This window comes from Oreochromis aureus, linkage group 23 (assembly GCF_013358895.1).
Source record: "Oreochromis aureus strain Israel breed Guangdong linkage group 23, ZZ_aureus, whole genome shotgun sequence".
Lineage (NCBI taxonomy): Eukaryota > Metazoa > Chordata > Actinopteri > Cichliformes > Cichlidae > Oreochromis > Oreochromis aureus.
The window spans coordinates 36,843,107-36,866,247 of record NC_052963.1 but is presented as its reverse complement, the minus strand read 5'-3'; the positions used below and the strand labels follow the sequence as shown (position 1 = coordinate 36,866,247).

At 39.6% G+C, this 23,141-nt stretch overlaps 1 protein-coding gene across 3 annotated transcripts in view; it reads left to right on the top strand.

Moving 5' to 3' along the window:
- LOC116331105 (cyclin-dependent kinase-like 5) overlaps positions 1-23,141 on the top strand; it is a 49,706-nt gene that overhangs the window by 159 nt on the left and 26,406 nt on the right. For 2 of the 3 annotated variants that reach the window (XM_031753672.2, XM_031753671.2), the window contains exons 2-3: positions 1,958-2,179; positions 4,124-4,158. In XM_031753672.2, the coding sequence (XP_031609532.1) occupies positions 2,116-2,179; positions 4,124-4,158 (99 nt within the window). In that variant the 5' untranslated portion in view covers positions 1,958-2,115. Of the gene's footprint in view, positions 1,290-1,957; positions 2,180-4,123; positions 4,159-23,141 lie in introns of all 3 variants that reach the window. The other variant, XM_039606850.1, reaches the window with a different exon arrangement.

Genomic DNA, 23,141 nt, shown 5'->3' with positions numbered 1-23,141 from the left:
AACACTTAACCTGCGAGGGTGACTCGGATCTCTTATGTGTTAAGGCAGGCGGGAGGTTTGTTTTGCATGTTTTGTGAATCAGCTGGTTCAACAACAACTAGGGAAAAAAAACTGTTAATTTCTGTTAAGTTGGCTTCATATGTTTGACTTGTTGGGTTTGCTGTTGCTCTGCATTAAAAATGTGGGCGCTACAGTCAGTCTGTGGGCAGTCATAGCTCCCTGTCTCTCTCTCACACACACACGCACACGCATACATACATATGTGCATATATACACAATTAAATACACAGGCTACAGTTAAAAACGATGATTTGTGACAGCTACATTTCACCTTGGTAGCTGTTAAGAATGTGAGAGGCTTGTTATAAGAAGCAACACCACAAATGCAGGTGAGATTTTTACATAAACAGCAGTAAAAAAAAAAATAAAAATTCAACCATATTTTTTTCCTAAATTTAAACTTGTGTCTATTGTTGTTTGCATAATTGTGTGTAGTTAACCCAAAAAAAATCACATTACTCTAAACCTACATGACGTTGTTGGATGGATCCCTTTTGTTGTTGTTGTTGTTGTTTTTTCTACAAATTTCCACCACTTTGTCAAATTTTAATCATCAGAAAGACACAATTCTGCATAAATACTAGTGCACTGATCATATGAAGAGATTTTGGAGGTTCTGCATTTTCAATTCCACGCACCACGCATGAGTCATGCGGTTGATAGAGACAAAATATACGATCCACAGCCATGCACTGTGCATTCCTGATCATATTATCCTTCTAGGAGTGGGCCTGGTGGGTTAGTTGGCAAAAATCTGCTTGGGAAAAACAATAGGCTTGCATGCCACCTCATGTAGGCTGCAAGCTGAAATGGACCAAAGGAAGCACAGAAACACACTCATGAGTGAAAAATAAAAGGCATTCTCTGCGAGGTGAAAAGTGTTTGAGTTTAGCCTACAGTTGAGGGTTTGCTGCTGAGTAAGATAAGGGAGTAACAGACCACACAGCGATATCTGGTGTTCAGGGAGACTCAGTTTATTTTGGTGCCGAGGTTTTTGCATAGTGATGAGCAGCTCCTGTGCCCACAGCTCTGTAGGAGATTGCGAGTGTGTGTGTGAGTGTGTGTGTGTAGGCTACACAAGTCCTTGAGCTTTCCAGCTAGGAGAAGATGAAATGGAGAAAGTGGTATCTGGAGTCTTATCTGATTCAATAAAGAGTGTGTGGATACCAGAGGAAATCCTTTGATCACGTTCAAAATGCGTGCGGTGCCCTGGTGCTCTCTCTAAACAGGTAGGAATTTACTATTTTCACCATCATTTTCATCAGGTTCTGTAAACTATAATATGGCACCTTTTTATTTACTTAATTTATGCTGACGAGACAGTCCACTGATTTCACACATTTGCGTCCATTCGCTCGGTATGTGGAGCCTGCACAGCCTGTTAAAACCCTTGTGCAGTGTCTTCTGTGGCTCTAGAGGAGCTTCGTCAAGTCTTGAGAAAATAACCCTGGTGATATGATCAGGGTTATCTTTAGTAATGCTGAAGATATCAATTAGCTGGAAGAAAGCCTGTGTTTTAAAACTGTGGGCATGGAGATCGAGAAATGAGGGCATGCAGGCAAGGGAGGACCAATGATAGATTGTATTAAACTGCTTTCTGGGAATTGGAGGATCCTGCTTTTTTATTTTAATAGGGACTAAAAGTTGGGACATTTCAGCCTCTGCTTCATCCATTTTGATCATTATTCTTTCTAGTCACCCTTTCTAAACTCCTCCAGCTTAATAAAAGGGACCTATAGAAAGCAGGAATCACCCTTTAACTAAAGGATTGCTAGTTTTGTGACACAGATTCATTTTTTCTCAAGCTTTCATGAATTCAGTATCGGTAGATTTTCTTTTAACTCTGAGCTAAGAGGGCTCTTTATCTATCTTGATTTGGTGCATTGTTTTCCTGCAGGTGAAGACGAGGCACTGACGGAGGCATGTGACGGATATTATGGCTTACAGCAGGCGTTCGCCTCTCAGGAGCCGACAGCTGGCCGACTCATGCCGTCCTGTAGCCGGGGCCCCCGAGCCTGAGCTCCACCCACCTCACACAGCATACCTTTTGACTTCATGAAGATCCCTGACATTGGTGATGTAATGAATAAATTTGAAGTCCTTGGGATTGTGGGTGAAGGTAAGTGCGGTCATTTACTTGCTGAAAAGCCTGTTTTGTGTGATTGTTTTTCAGTCTGCAGTAGATAGTAAGAGCTAGTCCAGTCCAGCCTTTCATGCACACTTGCATGGCTTTTTAGTGAGCGATCAGTTGATTGTTTTTAACCAATTTGCCTGCAGAACAAGCCCATTAAAAGCCTGACCTTTACAGCTTATTAAGGTCAAGGGCGTCTGTTTTATATTTATTTATCCAAAAGAATTAAATGTGACAAACTGAAGCTAGATGCTTTAATGTGATTCATACTTTCATGTTCTTATTGGATAAATGAAGTGGTGGTTTGGGTTTTTTTTTTTTGCTTTATTGTAGTAAATATCAGCGGGGCATGGCTGTGTGATAGTTAAATTCCCCTGAAATGCTTCTCCTGGCTTTTGTTTTGCCTTGAGCTACTTGGTTGATGGAAAGTGGCAGTAGCCCTGAAGGGAGGCCACCCACACGTCCTAGTTTTTACACCCTTACTCTTCCACTCCCACGTCTTAGAAGTTTTATAATGCGTGGCAGAAAGACGCGGGGAAATCTCGAGCTGGATTTTAAAAGCTGCGTGCCTGTCCGATGATGCGCCGGTTGGGAAGGAAGTCAGCACTTTTAGTGTCACATTAAACTGTAAAAGTTGTAGAAGTTTTCCTGCTCATCTCCCCGTTTCCTGCCGTATCACTCATTGCGCTGTATGCTCCGCTTGATCCCAGCATCATAGATTTTTCCTCAGTGATCTTGAGGTCAGTCAGTTTTGTTAATGATTTAGTACTAAGTGCTAAGTGCATGCAGCTCACCCCAGCAATTAAAAATACACTGAATTATGTTCAGTTATCTCCAGCTCCTCATTGAAGGACGGAAATGAACAGGAGAAATTATTTTCCATCTTTAGGCATGTTTTGCAGCTTTTTGCGCACTTTTTAGTAGGGATGGGGTAAGAGGTGTGGCTAATGTGTCCCTACTTTACTAATGGTACACAAAATTACCTAAATTTCCATGAAACCGGGCTGCATACACCATAAAAATCATGTCCAGTTTGGCTTCTTGTTAGTCAGTGGATTTTTCACAGGTGGCTGTCATGCTTAGTGGAACCGCTGGACGTCCATGTGAAGATTATAAAGCCAAACTAAGATGCTGAAGGTGGCTGATTTAGTGAAAATAAACAAGATTTTAAGGATGCTGCCTGTGCATGGTTATGGTGTTTTTGCTATGTGCACAGCACCTCCTCAGTCAACCATATATCTCAATGTGTTATTACAAATGCAAAGTTTCTTACTCACCAGTGTCTTCTGGGTGGCGTGTACCCAAGATAATTACACGTTCAAGAGGTGAAGTTGAGTCTTGGATTATATTAATAATAATAAAGACAGAAGTTAAAATTGTTACAGTGGTATAAATAATACATAGACCCTGTAGATATAGCCTATACATTTCGTTTTTAGTCTTTAAAGTGTGTTTGACTGTAGAACAGATAACTTCTCAGCACTGATGTTCTCGTAAAGGAGCACAGATCCATTCGTCATATGTCTGCTCGGTCCAAGAATTCCTCTCGAACCCTCGGGGGATGCATGTGTGTGACTGCCAGGGTCGATAACATCAGATCTACAGTAGCTTGCCAACGCTTGTGTCCTACTTTCTGGACCACCTGTCCTTTTTGTAGGGGGGGGGGATGTTTAGTTCATGTGTAGTTCATGCGAACATATAGGAAGCATTCGAAGGGGTTATTTCAAAAGCTTTTCGCTTCTCAGTTGGAGTAATACTCTTTGTTTGTTTATGGCTGTAGATCATGGTGGCATGTTAATTACAGAGTTTCAAGCTGAATTTGTGTTTTATTATTTACTGTTATTGATTCTACTTGAAAAAAAAAGTCACTCTGAATGGATGAATAAACAATAAAGGAAATTAAAGTATTCTTGCTTTTTGCTTCTGTTTCAGGTGCCTATGGTGTTGTTCTGAAGTGCCGACACAAGGTAAGGTCCACATTATTTATGCTTGTGATACACTGTCAATATGAAAAAACTAAGTTTTAAAGGGCAAAAGATTTATGTTTGTCAGCAAAACTCATGAAAAACTAACAGTAAAGCCAGAATGTGCGTATTCCTCTGTGTTGTGGAGCTCTGTTGTTTTCTGTAAAAAACACATAAATGAGTCACGCTGTTGCACTTGGTGACTTGATTGTTCCTTACACTGAACCGGGGCAGTGTTTTATGGCTCAAGCTAATCTCACATACACTGCTGTAAATACTCACTAGAGCACAAATGTGTATAATTTATGGTCGAACAGTTGCGCTGCTTCTGTTAGAGTAACATTTACAAAAAAGCTACTAGTACTGTGATGATTTCTTTCTTAAGAAGTTAAATATTATACGTGATCTGCTTTTGAAGTTCAGTGGGGTAAATAATGATTTGATTCCCTGCTGAATTTGTAAGTTTGCTCACTTAGAAAGAAATCAACAGTCTCTCGTATTTATGCTGGTTTAATTTTAATGGAGTGAGATGGAATATTAACCAAAAATCAAGGAAAAAATACGTTATATAAAAGTTAGACATTGATTTGGATGTCATTGAGTCAAATCCGTATTTGATCCCCAAGCAAAACATGACACAACTTAGTACTTAGGTAGAGAAACTGTTGTTATTGCACAACGGTGAGAGGTTTCTTGTAGTAGGTCACCAGCTTCCTTCTTTACAGAAACTCTCTAACTCCTTTCAGTTTCTTGGCTGCTGCTTGGAAACATGAAGCTTCAGCTCCCTCCACATATTTGTTGATGTCTGGAGACCAGCTAGGCCACTCCATGACGTTAATGTACTTCTTCATTAGCCACTCCTTTGCTGCCTTTGCAGTATGTTTTGGGTCATTGCCATGCTTAAAGACCCATCCACGACCCATCTTCAGTGTTTTAGCTTAGGGAAGGAGGCTCTTGTCCAACATTTTACGGGACACGGCCCCGTTTTTTTTAAAGCGTGGTATAACATGATAAAACAGTGGACATTTTGGGTCATGTTTTCATAACTATATGTTATACTGAAATTAGAGGTATAGCTAATCCAGGGGCCTGATTCATACATGTTTGCTTTTGTTTGTGAAGCACCAGCCTTGTCCTTTGAGTGTGGTGGTCAGAGGGTAATGTTGGTTTGCCTGATAAAGAGATAAAGGCTATCTGAATCAGGCCCAGAGAACATCTGATCTAGATCGTGTTTGCTTTCCAAAGGAGCAAGCACTCCTCATGAACCTGGTCGCACCATTTTTGTTTAGTGTTGTTGTCGCATTGGCTTACAGTTACAGATGCTCCTGCAGACTGCTGGATAATTGGTTATAGTCCTTTTGTCTCCACTCAGGAGAGCAAGATCTGCTTTGAAGGATAACAAATTCACTTCTTCAACTACTTGGATTATTTTATTCACGCAAAAGAGACTCTGTTTAAGCAGTTAATTTTTAGGAAAAGAAAAAGGAAATCAAAACAACCACAAAAAAAAAAAAAAATAGCAGACGACCCACACTGCAGTAATAGCCTTGTCATCTCAGTCCATGTGAGGAAGAGGCTGTGCCAGGAATTGACAGCAATCCAGTATGAATAAGAGAGGCTAACTACCTCCTACTTACAGAGATCTGCAAGAAGGAGACAAAAACACTTTCTCAGCCTCTCCTATCAAAATCCTCAGCAGTTTTTTTTACTTGCTCTACAATTACCATGCATCTGCCTTCATTTTATCATGTATATTACAGCAGTGATATTACTCTGTTTATCCAGTGGCCTGGTGTCTAATGCCAGGCAGTTAGCTTAAATGTTATAACAAAAATAAAAAGACAACAACACAAAGGGTTGATGCTGAGGGAGGAAAAATAGGAGCGAGGATATAAATATTATTCAAACTGATTGATCACAGGCCGAGGCGTCTGCAAATGCCAATGTCTCCGTTTTCGAACAACAGAACTCACATCAATAAACCGCCGTTAGGTTCGCACCACAGATGGCGGCTGCTGTCTGCAACGCTCTCGGTATTGTCTTCATTTGTGCGAAAACCCGTCAGCGTCAAAATTCAGCAACAAAAGTTTATCAGAACAGGATGAAATAAAGCTCAGCGTCAGCGTACATCTGCCAGGCTGATATGTTGCCTAATCAGAGATGGAGGAAGTTTTGACAAGGTTTAGGTAGCTCTATCCTACACCTCATCAGAGCTTTGTTTTAAAAATGCTGATATTGGTATAGTCCTCAGATGTCTGCGTGTACAGCTCTGCTCAGAAGACATTAAGCCTGAGCGTGATATTCTTCTGTACTGTATATTTTATTTTACACATTGGTTTAATTTGGATTTAATGGCACAAACATCAAGCAGAGATGATGATTGTTTAGCTGGTAGAGGAACATTTGGGGGTTAAAGCCTGATTAATCCACGAAGGAGATGGTGGAGCTCAACTTAAGCTAAAGGAAAGTGTAGTTGTTGGATGCAATGCATGTAGCTTTGTAAGGTAACAATATTCATCTTGCACCATAATACTTACTTACCTCCAGTTTAGCTTTGAAGACACAGATCTGTAGAAGCTGTTGACCTAATCAGCCAGTAATGGCTGACTGCTCGTGATCTTGGAAGATTTTGCCGTTCTAGTGACTCTCAGATACGAGTGCATTGTTCCTCACTGAGACTCGTGTTTTTCTGTTCGTGATGCGATAATAGTGCTTTGGGTAAAAATACACACGTGTATATTAACGAGCTACATCACGAAACGCATTTTCATTAGTTGGTAAAGCGTTTTTGGAATGCGTTTTTAATTAGATCATTACTTGGTAAAAAATTATTTCTCGAAACAAACGAGCCCCCAGAAGCCTGACATTTTGTCTCACATTGCCTGGGCCTTTTGTTGGTTAGAAACTCAGTAATATATGCATTTTTGATGGAATTTCTACTGGTGACTTTATTGGTTGATGTGTGAAAGCACCGGAGGATGAATGCTCTGGCTGCAGATCAATGTGGACCTGTGCCATCTGGAAAATATCGTATTGTTAGTGTGAATGAACTGGCATGTTTTTTCAAGGGCTAACTCACAGATCTATGCTGCATAATTATGTGTGCATACACACAGAGGCTGGCACGGTGTCAAACACACTCTTCACGCACTCACACACACACGTGTGTGTAAGCGGAAAAACACATAAGCTTAGCAAGGCTTTGATGATGCTGTGAGGATGGGCAGGGAAGTGCACTGACCAGAGAAAATGGCTGCATTTATATGGCACTGCAGCTGCTCATTCTCACAAAACACATTTATTTCACCAGCGACACGCCCCTTTGAACTTGAACTACCCAGTACATGTATTTAACAGGAATAATTAGATCCAAGAAAGACGTGGGGCCAGATATAGGAGGGATGGAAATAGGGAAACGTGCATTCAGTTTCCACGCAATAATCAGAATCTGTTTGAAAAGGCGACGGATTACAGTGTGTGCACCCGACATTACAGGATCCTCAAGAGTCAGCTGGGCTGGTTGTTGTACAGAGAGGAGGCGGAGGACATAGATAACTGTTTGTTTTTTTATTCAGGTGTAATCATTTTATTGTCAGAGTAGCAGCAGCCAAGGGGTTCGCAGTAGATAAATGTATGCGGATGATTTATTATTCTTGCAGAGTTATTCTCCTTAAATATTTATGCAGACACAAACGGGATAAAAGATTTGATCCTAATGCTGAATGTTTGCTTCTCTGGCATTGTTACAGAATTTATCTTATTAATAATCTTATTAATAACCGTGATTTATGATCCTTTTGGCGTCTGTTTCTGAAAGATTGTTGATCATTTACTTCGTTAATGTGTCTTGAACATTATCCTAAACGCTGTGTAGGACATTGTAATGATTTGTTGTCATGATCGATTCTGCGGTTCACTCCTACAAGCTCACATGTGCTGAAGTAAACATTGTGTCAGTTATGACAGTGTCAGTTATCCTGACATTTGAAAAAGCTTTATTAACTCTATAAAACCAAGTGTATCATATCAAATGGGTTTTTGAATCCTCAACATCACTAGTGGCATTTTTTTTAACCTAACCTGATCTTGTTTGTTTAAGATAAACAACCTTTGAGCAATAAATTGCACAAAAAATGTCAGATATAGGAAAAATGATACAAATTAAAACTGATTTTTGTCAGAAGGTTCAATAAACCAGTTTTAAAAATTCAGGTTTTACAGGGTTAAAATTCTAAGCAAATGGATTGCCGTGAAATTTTCTACAGATATTAGTGGTGAGTAAATGCTGACTCCTAATCGAGCAGGAAGTCTGTTTACATAGTCACCACAGAGTAATAACGCTATGTAAAGTAACCTATTATGCATTACTGTATTTCCTGTTCTGCATATGCTGCTACACTTTCAAATAAAGAGGTGGGCGTATGTACAGGAAAGGACAGAGAGAGGTGATTTCCCTAATATGGTCACATTAGTCACACAGCTCCACCCATCTGCTGCTTAAACCGTATGCTTATGAGGGGTGGCCAATGAGAAGAAAGGGGGAGTTTTTTTTTTTTTTTTAAACAGAGGAGGAAGTGCAGGGCTATTTAAAGGCCCAGTATGAAATAAGTAATGATTATTTTGAACTGTGATTCATGCAAAGCTACCCTAGTAGAGTCCAGGTCCAGTAAAACCTGAAGCTGGAAATGAGCATAATGGGTAACTTCGAGTTGCTTTAGCCTGTCTACAGTTGCTCCTTTTCATGCTGTGTCTGATTTAATCAGTGTCATGTCTGCTGTCATTGATGCCTGCTCTGCTCTGTGTGGGGCTCTTGCTGCCGCTCTCCGCCGCAGGCCTTTCATGCATGCATGTGGAAGGGCGGGAAGGTTCAGAACAGAGCCGTACAGCTAAATATAAATTACTGCAGATGGAAATAACAATCTTCTTTTTACTACAGCGGCCCCGACTGAAATAGGCTCGACAGAATCACCTCATACCTTACAGGGACCCAGTTTTTCTCAGTAATGCTTTTGCACTCTCCAGCTTCACTCACTCTTGTTGCTGCTCTGCCAAATGTTGCCACAGCTTTTTGATAAAGAGAGTACTCAGAGTAAAACTGCAACATGCTGCTATGTCAAGAGGGTTGAGCACACAGAGACACAGAGGAGCTTTTGTCTTGTACTTCTGGCTCCTTTGTTATTATTTTCTTGTCGATTTAAATAGATAACCGTAAGAACACGCTTGGGTTCACTAATTCATTTTTGGCCACTCTTTTGGGAATGCAGCCCATCATCATGGTGTGAGGAAATGAGGGGGCTACCAGATTCAAGGATGCCGCAGCTACAGATCCACCTTTTGCCAAGTGAGCCACGAGGATGCTTCAGGACTTTTTCTCTTGCCTGCTGATGCTTGATAAAGCCCTATGAATTATGCTAATTTATTGTAAGCTAATTAAGAGGCTTAATCACGCTCATGTCGCTTAAAAGACGTGACAGTGCAGCTGTTTTTTGGGGGGGGTTTTTTTGAAGCTTTAAAAGTTCAAGCTGAAACAGATTTAACCAAATGCACATTTTCTGCACACAATGATTTTTGTGACTGCCCTTGAGGTGTGACCTATGTGAGCTACGGAGGCTTGAGACAGGCTTGTGTTTGAAAATGCATTTCTATGATGTGTTATCCAACAGTTACATGAGGGAGAGGCTTTTATAGCTGTCCACAAAGGCCACTCTTTAAGGTGTCTGTAGAAGGCTAGTGTGAAACAATAGTCATTTAACTGAGGTTGACAGTTCAGACAAAAAGTGACAGAAATAATGAATGAAACTTGATCTGATGACTGACGTGGGAAAGGTGTGGGAGGTTTGCAGAGCTCCTCTATTTAGCCACTCTTTAGTCCTGGTATATAGATTTAAGTCAGTTCTTGGTAGTTATGAAGAAGTTCAATCTTGAACTAAAAATAGAAAAACACGCATGTATGAACTGTTTGTGTTGTCACATTATTTCTGTCTCTTTATCGGTCGGTGGATATTGATAAGCTTGATGTAGCACTTTTTCTCCACTCCTCTTTTTTCACTTCAAACTCATTTTTTCTTCTGTTGCATATCATTAACCTCTCTTTGCTCTCTCTCGTACACATTTGTCAATAGTTTAACTTCACTTCAGTTTTCTTTATATAGTGCTTTAACAACAGTAATCTCAATATCCTTTTTATAGTAAGTGAAAAACCTACAATATAAAAGGAAAAAGGCCAACGATCAGACAATCATCTAAGAATAAACACTTGGAGATGGTGAGGAAGAAGAACTCCCTTTTAACAGGAAGTGACCCTGTTGCTATAGAATCAGGGCCCCTCTTTTCATCCCTGATGTGTTTATATACCACTTCTAGTCATGATTGTTTGTTGCCGCTAAGCAAGGATTGTTTTTGGTTGAGGTCTCTTCCTGTTAAAAGGTAGTTCTTCCTCCCCACCATCTCCAAGTGCAGTGTGGGGTTTTTTATATATTGTATATATTGTAAAATCTTGAGATGACTAGCATTACACAAATAAAATTTAACTAAATATTTTATTGATATTTATTGATATAATGATTTTTTAATACTAATAGGTCAGGTTTTTGATTCATGGTCAGTTTCGTGGTGAGAAAAAGTGCAGAAAGAAAGTATAAAGGAGAGTTTGGATGTGATTCCAGGGTGCAAAAGCCCCACTGCTATGAGTTTGATATTATTCTTTTAGTAATATACAACTGATATTGAAGGATGTTGATAAGCTCGGGTAAGCATGTTATTCTGATTGACTGATAAGTTAAAAAGGGAAATTAACAAACTAAGTCCAATATTTATTAATATCAAATCATAAATTCTTTTTGCTTCCTAATCTGTATAAACGACAATAAGAAAATTGTATCCTTTAATGCCTACAGTAAAATTAACTTATTACTGGACTTTGATAGATTGCATATTATTTGTATCTTTTCTTCAAAATTAAAAATCTGTGAATTTGCAAAATCACATTTTGAACTTGGCAATGAAGTTTATTCACATTGTTGACGAAACTGGGAATATCAGTGCTGGGAGTGGAAACTGCCCATTGCTTGCACAACTTTGACCCGAGTTCACTGACACATGTTAAAAAGGTATGTTTGCTCAACGGCGATCACAAAGCAAACTCCCACACATGACACAAGCACACACACAAATGTTTAATGGACGAGTGTTCATATGATTACTGCACGTGAGCTTGTGTTTTGTTCGAAATGAGAGATGTATTATATTTAACCGCAAACCTTAACGTCATCAAACCAGTCTAGTGCATACTGGCCTCTAATATATGAAATACCCATACTATATTGAAGTCTATCACTGAGAACCTTAACGGAAAAAGAAATGGTTAAAACTGGGGATAAACATGTGACACAGTTTCTGTTTGCCATGTGTTGTGTTTTAAGACTTCCCACCAAACTCTGAGACCGGGTGACTTACAAATGAAACTCTTTGTTGAAACTTATCTGAGTCAAATACAAAGGCTTCTGTCTAGAAGCTAATCTAAATCCTGGATAAGGCCTCTGCGTGGCCTTGTACACTGGTGTTTTTGTAGCATGCGGCAGTGTGTGGACCGTGGAAGCAGGAATTTAAACATAGCAGTGCAGAGTATTTGTTTAAGCAGAGAACATCTCTTATACTACACACAACGGCACTCATGACTGATTTCTAAAGACAATCAAACCAAAAAAAGAGGTAAAGGATGGACAGGAGGGTCAGCAGTTTTGAAGCAGTGAATTATCTGTTTTCATCAATTATAAAGAAATTGACCTTCTACATGAAAAGTCACGGCCCTTGAATGCAGCGGCGTCAGCTCGATACTTTAATTGGATTTCAGCCAGACTCACATGAATTTAAATTAGTCATTCTCACAACAAAGACATATGCAAACAATATATGACTCAGAAAAAAAATGTCATGGGTCATATTGGGACCTTGTGCACCTTTATATCAATCAAATATTGATATTCAAAGCTGTTTTCAGTTAAGTAATATGTCATGCTGTGTGTGCACGGGTTGAAGAAACTAAAGAAACTCAGCTTGTCTGCTATCCATATTGGAGCTTCTCTTCTCTGTGATGTATCTTGAAACAATAAAACTTTATTTATAAAATAAAATGTATCTACAGCTGGGCAGTGTGAGCGAATAATTACATTCATCTTTATGAAATTTGCTCAGATTCGTCAGCACAACCAGCCTGATGAGGCTTTGGAGCACATCTTTACTGAAGTATGTGTGCTTTTACCTAGTGTTGTTTTTATATTGTAACATTTATTACAAACTTCTTAAATCCTAACCCTGGCAAACACCCTCCACATTATAATAATTAAAAGCAATGACCGCAACAATTGAATGGTGTGGAAGGTTACAGTGTAGGGTTAAGTTAAGGCATTAATTATCTGGAGAAGTCTAAATCAGGCATTAGTCGTAACTACATAATAACTGCAAACTTCTAGAAATATAGCTACATGATACAGACACAACTACTGTGATTGGCCTGTTCAGTACTGTTGCGTGTCCTGCTATTTTTTGCAGCAGTTTTTCAATTCGTCTGTGAAAGAATAACAATCTACATTTCAACATAAGGAAAAATAACCGCAACATCAATATAAGGACTCACAAATGTCGGCAGATTCCTGGAGGTAAATTGTTGAAACTATGGATGTGAGGGAATGACAAAAGTCCCAGCATGTTTGGTTCCATCATGGCTGAACTGCATAGAAAACACAGGGACGCAAAACAACATTGATCACTCAGAAAGACTCACAAAACAGAACTAAAACGAAAATTTAACTAATCTGCTGTGGAAACTGTCTGAAACGAAACTGAATTCAAATCAAAATAGAAACAAAAACTCATCAGAAAATACTAAACTATATATAACTGATGACAAGTGAAAACTCCTTTTGGGACTTTTTGAAAATTAGCTGGCAGAAACAGACACAGCTCCTCTCTGGGGCGTCTCCGGTCTCCGCTGTTCCCCCCTCCCAGCAGACTGTTAGTTACTATTACCCAGCATGCCGTTTGCTGCTTTCATTTTGTAACTGTGCAGAAAGAAGAGGTTTATGTTTCGCAAATTAAAATGTGTCATAAAGATATTTTAATCACATGATTAGAACTATGACTGGGAAGAGTCACAAACACAGGTTTCCTATCAACACACCCTCTCATACTACTAGTTACTAATAAGGAATTTAAACCACCTAACAAGCCACAAAAGCATCAGTCTTTAAGAAATTCACATCATGCGTAAAATGATATAAACTGACCATTTCACATAAAAATGTATTCAGATCTGATAATCATGATGCTTCATATGTAACACCATATGTAGGAACGAGCACAACATTTTATTTTTTAATGAAGTTGTCAAGTTAGACATGATATATAATTATTAAAGCGTGTCTGCATGACGTAGGCCAGCGAGTGTCTAACTCAGTTTCACTGGAGGTCAGACACTGACATGCTTTAATTCACTGAAAATATGCAGTTACGTACAGTCTGGTCCACATAAAGAACTCATGAAGCAACATAATGAATACAACAAGCAGCTTACCACACAGCCAACTCACATCTACCATCTATTCACAAGCTTGAATGTGACAGATACTGGCAGTAAAGTGCATTCAGCGTCAGATAATACATCCGGATGTTCAGAGAAAATAAAGTCTCAGTTTCATTCTTGCAGATATTTCTACAAATCTCACAAAAATGTTAAATAAATGGTCTAGTTTAGCTTTTAGCTTACCTTACAACGACATGTAAATATTTGCAGTATGACTAAAATTTCCTGACTCAGCTGCTTTCTCTTCACTTTAACATTTGATCAAAGAAACATTTTGCTATATTCAAACGTCTCTTTTTTTAGTTTCAGCTCCCCCCGTGTGCTTTCACACTAATAACACAAATGATCATTTTTATGGCTAATGGATAAAGAGCTACTCGACGTGCCCACAAAGATAGAAAGTAAAAATCCTCACTACAGACTTATTTGTCAAATATCAATAAACCTTTCAGGGAAAGTGTTCCTGTCAGAGCATCAATACGAGCTGTATGTCTTAGGAGTCTGCAATGATTGCAGCATAAAGGATACAGCAGCACAGGCGTGCGTGTGTGAGGTGTCATCTTCTTCTTCTACAAAAACATCCACAAACAGGCAGCTGTTTTCCACATCAAAACCAAACTTAAAACCACTCTGGTTTGTTTTTGTGGACATTAGGTTGGCTTGTTATGCCTGCATAGGGCATGTATGAAGTACAATCACATTACTGCTGACAGAATAAATGATGAACAAGCACAGAAACAGCAGGTGTGAGGTGTTTATTATCTAAATAATGTCATTAAATTCTTTTGTTCTCATTTCCTTTAACCTTCATTCAAAAGACATCTAACATTTTAGCAACAGCTGGATTGTACTGCACAGGTAAATTACACCAGTTCAGAAACATAATTTAAAGTTAGTACAATATACTAAACACAACATTTTAAACTCCTAACTCTAATGAAATAAGACAAACACAGCTATAAATATGTAAAGATTTACTTTTCCAACTACAGTGTGAATAAGAGGTGCAGCTACTTTTAGAATGAGCAGAGTTTTTAAGTAGTGCCATATTTAAATTTAAAACAAGTACTGTATTTTGTAACATTTTACAGTTGCTTTCTTATTCATTTCAGCACTCAAGATCACATGACATAAATGCTTCATGTGTTGTGCATTTTCTTACATTTCAATTCAAAAGACTCCAGGGACTTTGTGAGTTGCACAGAATATTTAGCTTTCATACTGTTATGTAATGTGGAGTAAATTATGCAGGATATAGAGAACCACAGTTGTGACATTATTTCCTGGCGAGCTTCTTTTCCCGTAGTAAGGTCACGTGTATTTTTGAAGAGTGCTTACTGTAAAATAAATGAGCTTTACAGCAGCTGTGAAATTATGGAATAAAGAACGGCAAAAAAAATGGTAAACCTATCATTATTTTATGTGAAAGGGTCGTTTTTAGTACATTGATGAAAATTGTCAGCCAGTTACTCCCTGAAGTTATTGACTGCAAATTGAACATATTGAGCTTTACTGTGTTTCCTCCCTTGAGATGCTCTGCAGGCCTTTACTGCGACTGCCTTCAGTTGGGTCTCTCTGCATTCAGTGTTGTCTTCAGTAACTGAAAAGCATGCTTTGTTGGGTTTGAGATCAGGTGACTGACTTGGCCTTTGAAGAATATCCCATTTCAAGCAGCCCAAGAGTTTCTGTCCTAAAACTCACTCTTGCTGTTCTCTAGCTGAGAGTATAGCACCGTACACTCCATCCTGCTACTTTATCAGCAGTCACAATAAACACCGGTGACCCGGTTCCCCTGGCAGCCATACATGTCTGCATCATATCACTTCCTCCACTATGATTCGGTATGTTCGGATCAGGAGCCGTTTCTCTCTCTTTCCAAACTTTACTCTTCCCATAATTCTGGTGCAAGTTCATCTCAGTTTCATCTGTCCAGTGGTTAGCACCTTCCTCTAAAACATCTGTATTTCCATTCATGAAGGCATCTTTCTATTGCAGATTTTGAAACCTTGAAATTTCCCTGAGAGTGTTCTTGACTTGGTTGGATGGTGTTTTTTGTAACTGTGGAAATAATTCTCTCATCATGCACTTTAATTGTTTTCTGTGGCCTTTCGGACCTTTTAGTGTTGCTGAGCCGGTCCATTCCTTCTTTTTAAGAATGTACCAGATTCTTGGTGTGGCCACTCGTAAAGTTTTTGTTTTCTCTCTGTTTTGTTTTGATTCTGTTGTCGTCCTAATGATGACCTCGCTCATTTGCACTTGCACCTTATCTCTTTAGACTTTGAATTTAAAATTAGAATGAAAAACAAATTCAGCATTTGGTTTCAACTTTAAATATTATGTCTGCTTCATTTGTCATGAAATAAGAAGGGTGCAGGCCTCACCTGGCCCTGAAACTGCTTGTCAGTCAATTGTCAAACAGTTTTTGAGCCATGAGAAGAGATGCTAATGATATGTTGGCGTGAAAATCAAAGGGAAAGACAGGCTTAAGTTGATTTTGACAGGTATCTCCATGCATTACGTGACATGCAAGAAGGAACTGACAGCTAAGTAAACAAGTAAATCAATTTCCCTCCTGCAGTAAGTTGGCACTTTCATTAATTAGTATGAGGAAACTTTGTAGACAATAATAAACGCTTTGCATGGGTTGAATTGCTTAACCAATCACGTACTGAAATGTAAACAACAGGTTTTGTGAGCTGAGGGTTAAGAACAGAGCGAGTGTTCTACTGAGTAGCAGAAAGCATCACATGATCACATGAGTCATCCTATTATTAGCAAGTGAGCACGAACATATGTGGCACATGCCAGGGCACAATGCTTGCTTCTTATGGTGAAGGCTCCTGGCAGCTCCACTGTGGCGTGGGGTTGTATTTTCCTGGCATGGTTCAGGTTCATAAAACCCCCGAGGGCCGGAGATTGATGCCAAAAGGAAGCCGTCCTTAGCGAATATGTTCAGGAAATGGTGGAGGATCAGTCAGTCATTTTTCACTACGATACAGCCAGAGTGAGACCATATATCAGGGCCTGTTAATGCAGCAAATGCCACCTCACTGCCGTTTCAAAATATTTGGTATTAAGATGAATGTTTGGTGTATCGTTTGCAGCCTCAGGCTCAAGACTTGGGTGCCAGCTAGCGTGGTACTGTGGGTGCCTCTGCTACCAATCAAGTCGATGACTAGAGCATACGTATAAAATTTTAATCAAATTTGTACCACAGTGAGGTTTTACATCTATCTGCTCTCTGTTTTTTAGTAAAGAGTAAATTATTCACTAAAATGTCTCCCACTCTCAGACGCTGAATTTTTAAATAAATGTTTAAAAAAGTTCTTAAACATGGGCTGTATGGGGTTATTCCCATTGAACTGCTTTTTCATGTGTTTGCAATAAAAAAGTAGCTCAATCAGGGCCACAGCAGGACCAAATAACATTGTTATTTCACTCTATACTAATTTATATTTACACAGGTGCAGAGAGCAACATGTTTACCTTCATACAACAGCGAGACCCCAGCACACACTAGTGCAAGCATCAGTGACATCACTTAGGGCACTGATTACATCAGAAGCAGTGTGAAAGGAGGAGGTGGGTTGCAAAGTTGCTTGCAGGTGCACAGCAACTGTGGGCAGACTAAAGCAGCTTTAGTAGTGTATAAGAGGATAAAGAGATCAACTTTGGCATTGGGATATTAGTTGATATGCCAAGATTGTCTGACTGAACTAACTAAAGATTGTGCTTTGCCACCCCACATGTACTGCCAGCAGTCATGCATGACTAAATGATGTAAGGCCTAGGCTATGTGGGACATCATCCCATCTATCAAGGCTATTTTAAAATAGATGTCTGAATATAAAGTTTTCCATACAAAACTTACAATGTCCACAGGTCCTCCATTTTTCCCTCTCTGGATGCCCGGCATATATCCATACGATGGCTATACTTGTCCCGTACTTCTGCGAACATGACTTTTGCTACCTACCAGCAACCCTGTGAAACTCATGAACCCCTCTTGCTAATAGTGCATGTCACGATTGTTATCAGTGAATGGATGTGGAATAAAAGCACAAATCAGACGATGATTCTTTTGGATACACCCTGTACAATCCAGGAGATTTTTATCTGTTCATTTTATTAGGGCATAAACTATACAAGCCTTAGTTAACCCGTGTTTGACGCTGCTGAGCTGCAGGTTTAAATCTTTGCATTACTGGCTGTTGATTGATTGATTTTTCTTTTTTTCCCCCATATCATTAACCAACACAAAGCCTGACTTTTAAATCGTAACACGGCACATTTAGTGGGGATTTTGCCTATTGTGTTAATTCACCTTAAGCTTTTTTCATGCCAGTTCATGTCATGCTGTTTCCACATTGTTTAATACCTACCTCTGAGTGCGCAGAAGCAATTAGCAGTGGCGGCTTTGGCTTTGAAAGCATATGCTTTTCAACTGTGAGGTTACTCTCAGAATAGCACGTTTATTTATTTTTTTGCCTTTTGACCCTCCACATCTGACCGGAATCTGGCGCCCTTGTATTTTTCCACTGTGGCTTCATGCTAGTAAGTAGGCTGTGAAGGAGTAATACTAGGTGTGATGTCTAATTAGGTTGTGGCCACAAGTGTAATACATGGTGCTCAAACATATTTAGCTTATAGAGTCATTTAAGACTTTTTTTGCTGTGTGATTCATGGATAATTTACTCTTTAATGCTGTGTCACTTTGCCTACTGAGACAGAAATCTATTATCTGCTGGAGATTAGTCGTGTTTGCATTGCCTTTGCCTGTAACTTGCCATGCTGCGATTCAAAAATTAGTAATTAGTATATTGACTAGATCTAATAGGCCCATCAGTGTTTTAGGAGCTGCCGTGTAGCATCAAGTGAGTCACGACCACTCTGCAGTCATCTGTTGTTTGTCCTATCTTAATCATTTTTTCATATTATCTTTTATTTTAGTACTGCTTCAAGTCTTCTTTTTTTTTAAAGATTATATAACTGCTGGTGCTTTTTCCGCCAATAATTGAACTGATGCAGTAATTTTTTTCCCTCCCATGTAAGCTGTCAATAACATCTAGATTTATTTAGTGGGAAAAAAATGTCTACCGCCCCATTTGAAGGGAACAGTTATTTTTGCACCCAGTGAACAGAAACTGGGACAGAAGAGGAAAAAAAGGACTTTCACAGCATTAAATGGGTCACCTTGAGTGGAACACTTGCCTATGTGGTCCTATTAGGAGCCAGAGAGAGAGAAAGACAGCGAGAGATGTAGAGGGGACACATGTTTCCTGTCTGAATGTTAAAGTTGTAACTGTCCCCTGATAGATAGAGGCTATTTAAAGTATAAATGTGAAGCTTTGTCAAACGCAGACCGCCAGGCCCGGCCCACCTGTTGGTGCAGCCTTTTGTGTGCGCACGTCCTGGATATGGGCTTTTACTTTTTGTCACGTGTTTATACATTACAGAGCTCAACGTGCACAGAAAGCACTACCTGGCTTCAGTCGACTCTAACATGCAGTTTAGTTTTAGTGAATCATTTACCTAAAGTTCCTTTTAGCTTTTGCCTTGACCCCAGTTATTCAGTTATTGCCCAGGCCTGCACAAACACTTTTCACTAGTACCATAAAGCAAGTCAACCCAGTTTACTTTGCAAGAGTGCATGTTAGGATTAAATTCACTTATTATTTATTTAAATAGTGCCAGATCAGCTGTCATTTTAAAGTGCTGCATAATGTTAGGTGAACACTACAATATTTCCCACAGGATTGCATTGTGGCTGTATCAAAGTGGAGGGGGCATATGCACTCGCAAGCACTCATTTAGCAGCAAATGAAGCTTCAAACTAAGAGCGAGCAGATTGTCTAACAGTGACGTTATTGTCTTGGGCAAATGAAAAGTACTAATATATCACAAATAAGGCCCATGTAAAGCCACTAATGTCACAGACAGAACCCCGGTGAGCAACCGTTTGGTGACAGTGGGGAGGAAGAACTTCATTTTAACAGGAAGATACCTCTGAAAGAACCCAGCACAGGTAGGAGCATCTATCAACGACACACAGCTGAGGCAAGAGAGAAGAGGAACATACAGAAGTGAAAAGAGGCAGAGAGATGCTCAGTGCATCATGGGAAGTACACCAGCAACTTGAGACAATAGAAGGATGATTGAATAATGGTTCTGGGTCACCTGATCCAGCCCTCACTATAAGCTCTGTCGAAAAGGAAAGTTTTAATCTTAAAAGTAAACGTTTTTATGCTTCTTTCACTTTATGGTAACCTGTTTAATCCAACTAAGGCTATTCAAAAGCTTTATTTACACTACTGCATTGAATCCTTGTTCAAGTGGAGGCCATTTTTTCACTTTTGACCTGGTTTATCTGCTTTGCTCTCCGATCACACAACTGTGCATGTTGGACTTCGTGCTCATAAATACTGAACAGCAGGTTATTTTACTGAAACTCAGAAAGGAGACGAGACTTCAGAGCTATCAGAGTCTAGAGACATATTTCAGAGCTGTAAAAATAAAACAAACAAACAAAAACAGCAAATGTCTTCACTGTCAGAAAGCACAATGATAATGCCAAGTACAGTCTTTTTATTTCAGAGTCATTATCCTGCAGCTAACCTTAATCCAATTCAATTTATGCAGCACCAATTCACATCGACAGTCACCTCATTGCTTTCTATTGTAAAGCAAAACAGAATATTAGAAAGAAAACCTCAATGATCTTCCAATCCCCTGTGGGCAGCACTTGGTGACAGTGGGGAGGAAAAACTTCCCACTTTTAAGGAAAAACTTCCTTAACTAGAAGAAAACTAACAGACCCAGGTTCAGCTAGGGTCAGACATCTGCTGTGTTTGGGGTGTGACGGAAAAGAGGACAGCATAAAGTGTCCAAGGACTCCTGGGGTTACTCCACCTACACTATATATTACTGCTACAAACCAATCAGAGCTGGTGAAATCTCCAACAGTTCAACATGTCAATGCACCTAATACAGCAAGGTCTTTAAAATATGATGGAGACTGATCCTTCAGGAGTTTGAATGTGAGAAGAAAGATTGAACTTCTAAATAAAGAGAAACTAATTTGGGAGAAATATTACATCTAATTTCAGTCACTTTCAGCGTTTTGGATATGAGCTAAAGGCTGCATAAGGATTTGTGGGACTGATGTTGCAGTTTAAAATGAAGAAAGAGGATTGATTGACACTGTTAGCGTAGGTCCTTCTTTCTTTTTTATGCCTTTTAGATAAAGTGGATAGTGCATTCCACCTTTACCCTTAAACATGTGAAATGACAATGTAATTCCATTGGCACCAGCTTTGTTTGGGATTTCTAGCAAATGAACTCGTTCTGCATTGCACTGCTCACTCCACTCAGTCCACTCCCATTTCGGAGTCCATAGGAGTTATCTCCAGGGACGTGAGGGGCTATCATTGAACATCACCTCCAGTCCCCTGCATTGTCTGAAGTGCTGGCTCAGCAGCCTTCTGTACAGAGGTGCTCACTGGGCCAAAGAAGGAAAACTCTGGCTCTTTGTACAGTATCGATAGTTCTGTTGGGGCAAAATTAAAGCTGCAACCTAAACATTTTGCACCAGCCTCTCGCTTTGCTTTGGGGTAATTTTTCTGCTACCATTGAACATTTTATTGGCTTTGCACTTGGAGCATTTATCATCACGGAGAACTACAGAGCTGTTATTACCAAATCTCACAGCCTGGCGGTTCACGTTTGATCTCCTTGTTTGGACAGTTGAGCATGGGATCTTGACACTAATAATTTGAAGCTTTACAAGCCTGTGACACAAAATCAATGCTCCTAATGCTGGGTTCAGTGTTGTAGTTTGCCACAGAAGATCGGCAGCAAACACTTCAAACCAGATGGAAAAATGATGCACAAAGTAACACGGCAGAGTTATGACTGCATCCTCCACTGACTAATTGTGGAAAACACAGGAGATGACTGATTTAATCAAGATTATGAACGATGAATAACTTTGTAATTAATTTGACGTCTTTTATCATTTCCAGTGGGTGAGATTTGCATAGTTACAAAACCGATTTATCAGTGTCTGGAAGTGAAAAATAATCCCACAGTGTGAGCTTTAATCACAACCGAAGTGACATCACAGGCAGCATATATTTCCAGGTGTTTTTAAAGGCGAAACAAACATCTGCTGCATTTCTGGTTCGGGTGTGGCCAGAAATTAAAAGTAAACAAAAGCTTCATAGCTTTTCTGAGCATTTTCTAAATGCTGCCCTAACTCGTTTTTTCTACATGAAAAAGGTGACATATTATATATTTTAGTAATGCATCACCTAAATTATGCCTATATAACCTGTTACAGTAAAATACTTCTGTAGTACTTTTACTGACCAAGCCAAGAAGAGATTGTAATAATTATGAACATAAACAATCACACAGCACTACATAACATCCAGATCATATAAGGTGAAACTTTAAGAGGAATCACATTGACTAAGAGGACTGTTTTCTCCTTCAAACCCCTTTAAAATTGACCAAGTTTGACATTTAGCTTCTAATCCAGGAAAAAAGGAGTGTGTTTAAAAGCTTTGTAGCCTAATTCTGCTGCGACTCAAGGGGCAAACATTTGTAAAATATTGTGAGGTTGACTACCATTCTGAAGAGGAAACCAGCCCAAAGAGCACTTCATATAAAAATTGGTGATGCACCTTTATATGCATCACCCATTCCATAACCAGACTATCACATCTGTATACAGGCATAATGTACAAATCAAGATGTTATATCCAAAGCTGATCTTTTGTACGCTGCTGTTTTTGGTGATGATCATCATGTTATGGTATCTGGCCTTAGGAAACATCAAACAGGTGTTTGTGCCATCCGGGCGGTGGGAGAGGGACTGTGCTCGTAGTAAATAATCATTTACCCAGCTTGGTTTCTCTCTCACATAAATGAGCTTCACAGTCCATCGCCACATGGGAATTCCTACAAAGCTTAAAATAAAAGGCGGCTCAGAAAGGTTCAGAGCACCTGGTGTTCCGCGTTGATCCCTACAACATTAACACGCTCTCATAATGAACTACAAAACTCTTTTGACTGTTATAATCTGCTCCTGGATGGCTGTTATCAGCTGAGAGATGAGCGTGAGCGCTGTGTATGTGTGCCGGATGTGCCATCAATCTGGCTGCAATTTGTACCTGAAGCAGAAATAACTTGAACTGACTTAAATGACTGATGCGATGCAGTGTGAACTGGAGCAAAGAAAGAGGAAAGTTTGCAGTCACTCGCCGGGTGGTTTAGGTGTTTTTCTGCGGAGGTGGAGATGATGGGAGTGTTCTCTTTGAGGACTCACTTCTGAGACCTCGGGCTGGTGCGATACAGCGCTTCTTCCGTCTGCTGTGGCAAGTGTGTGTTTACTGGCACGCTGCTG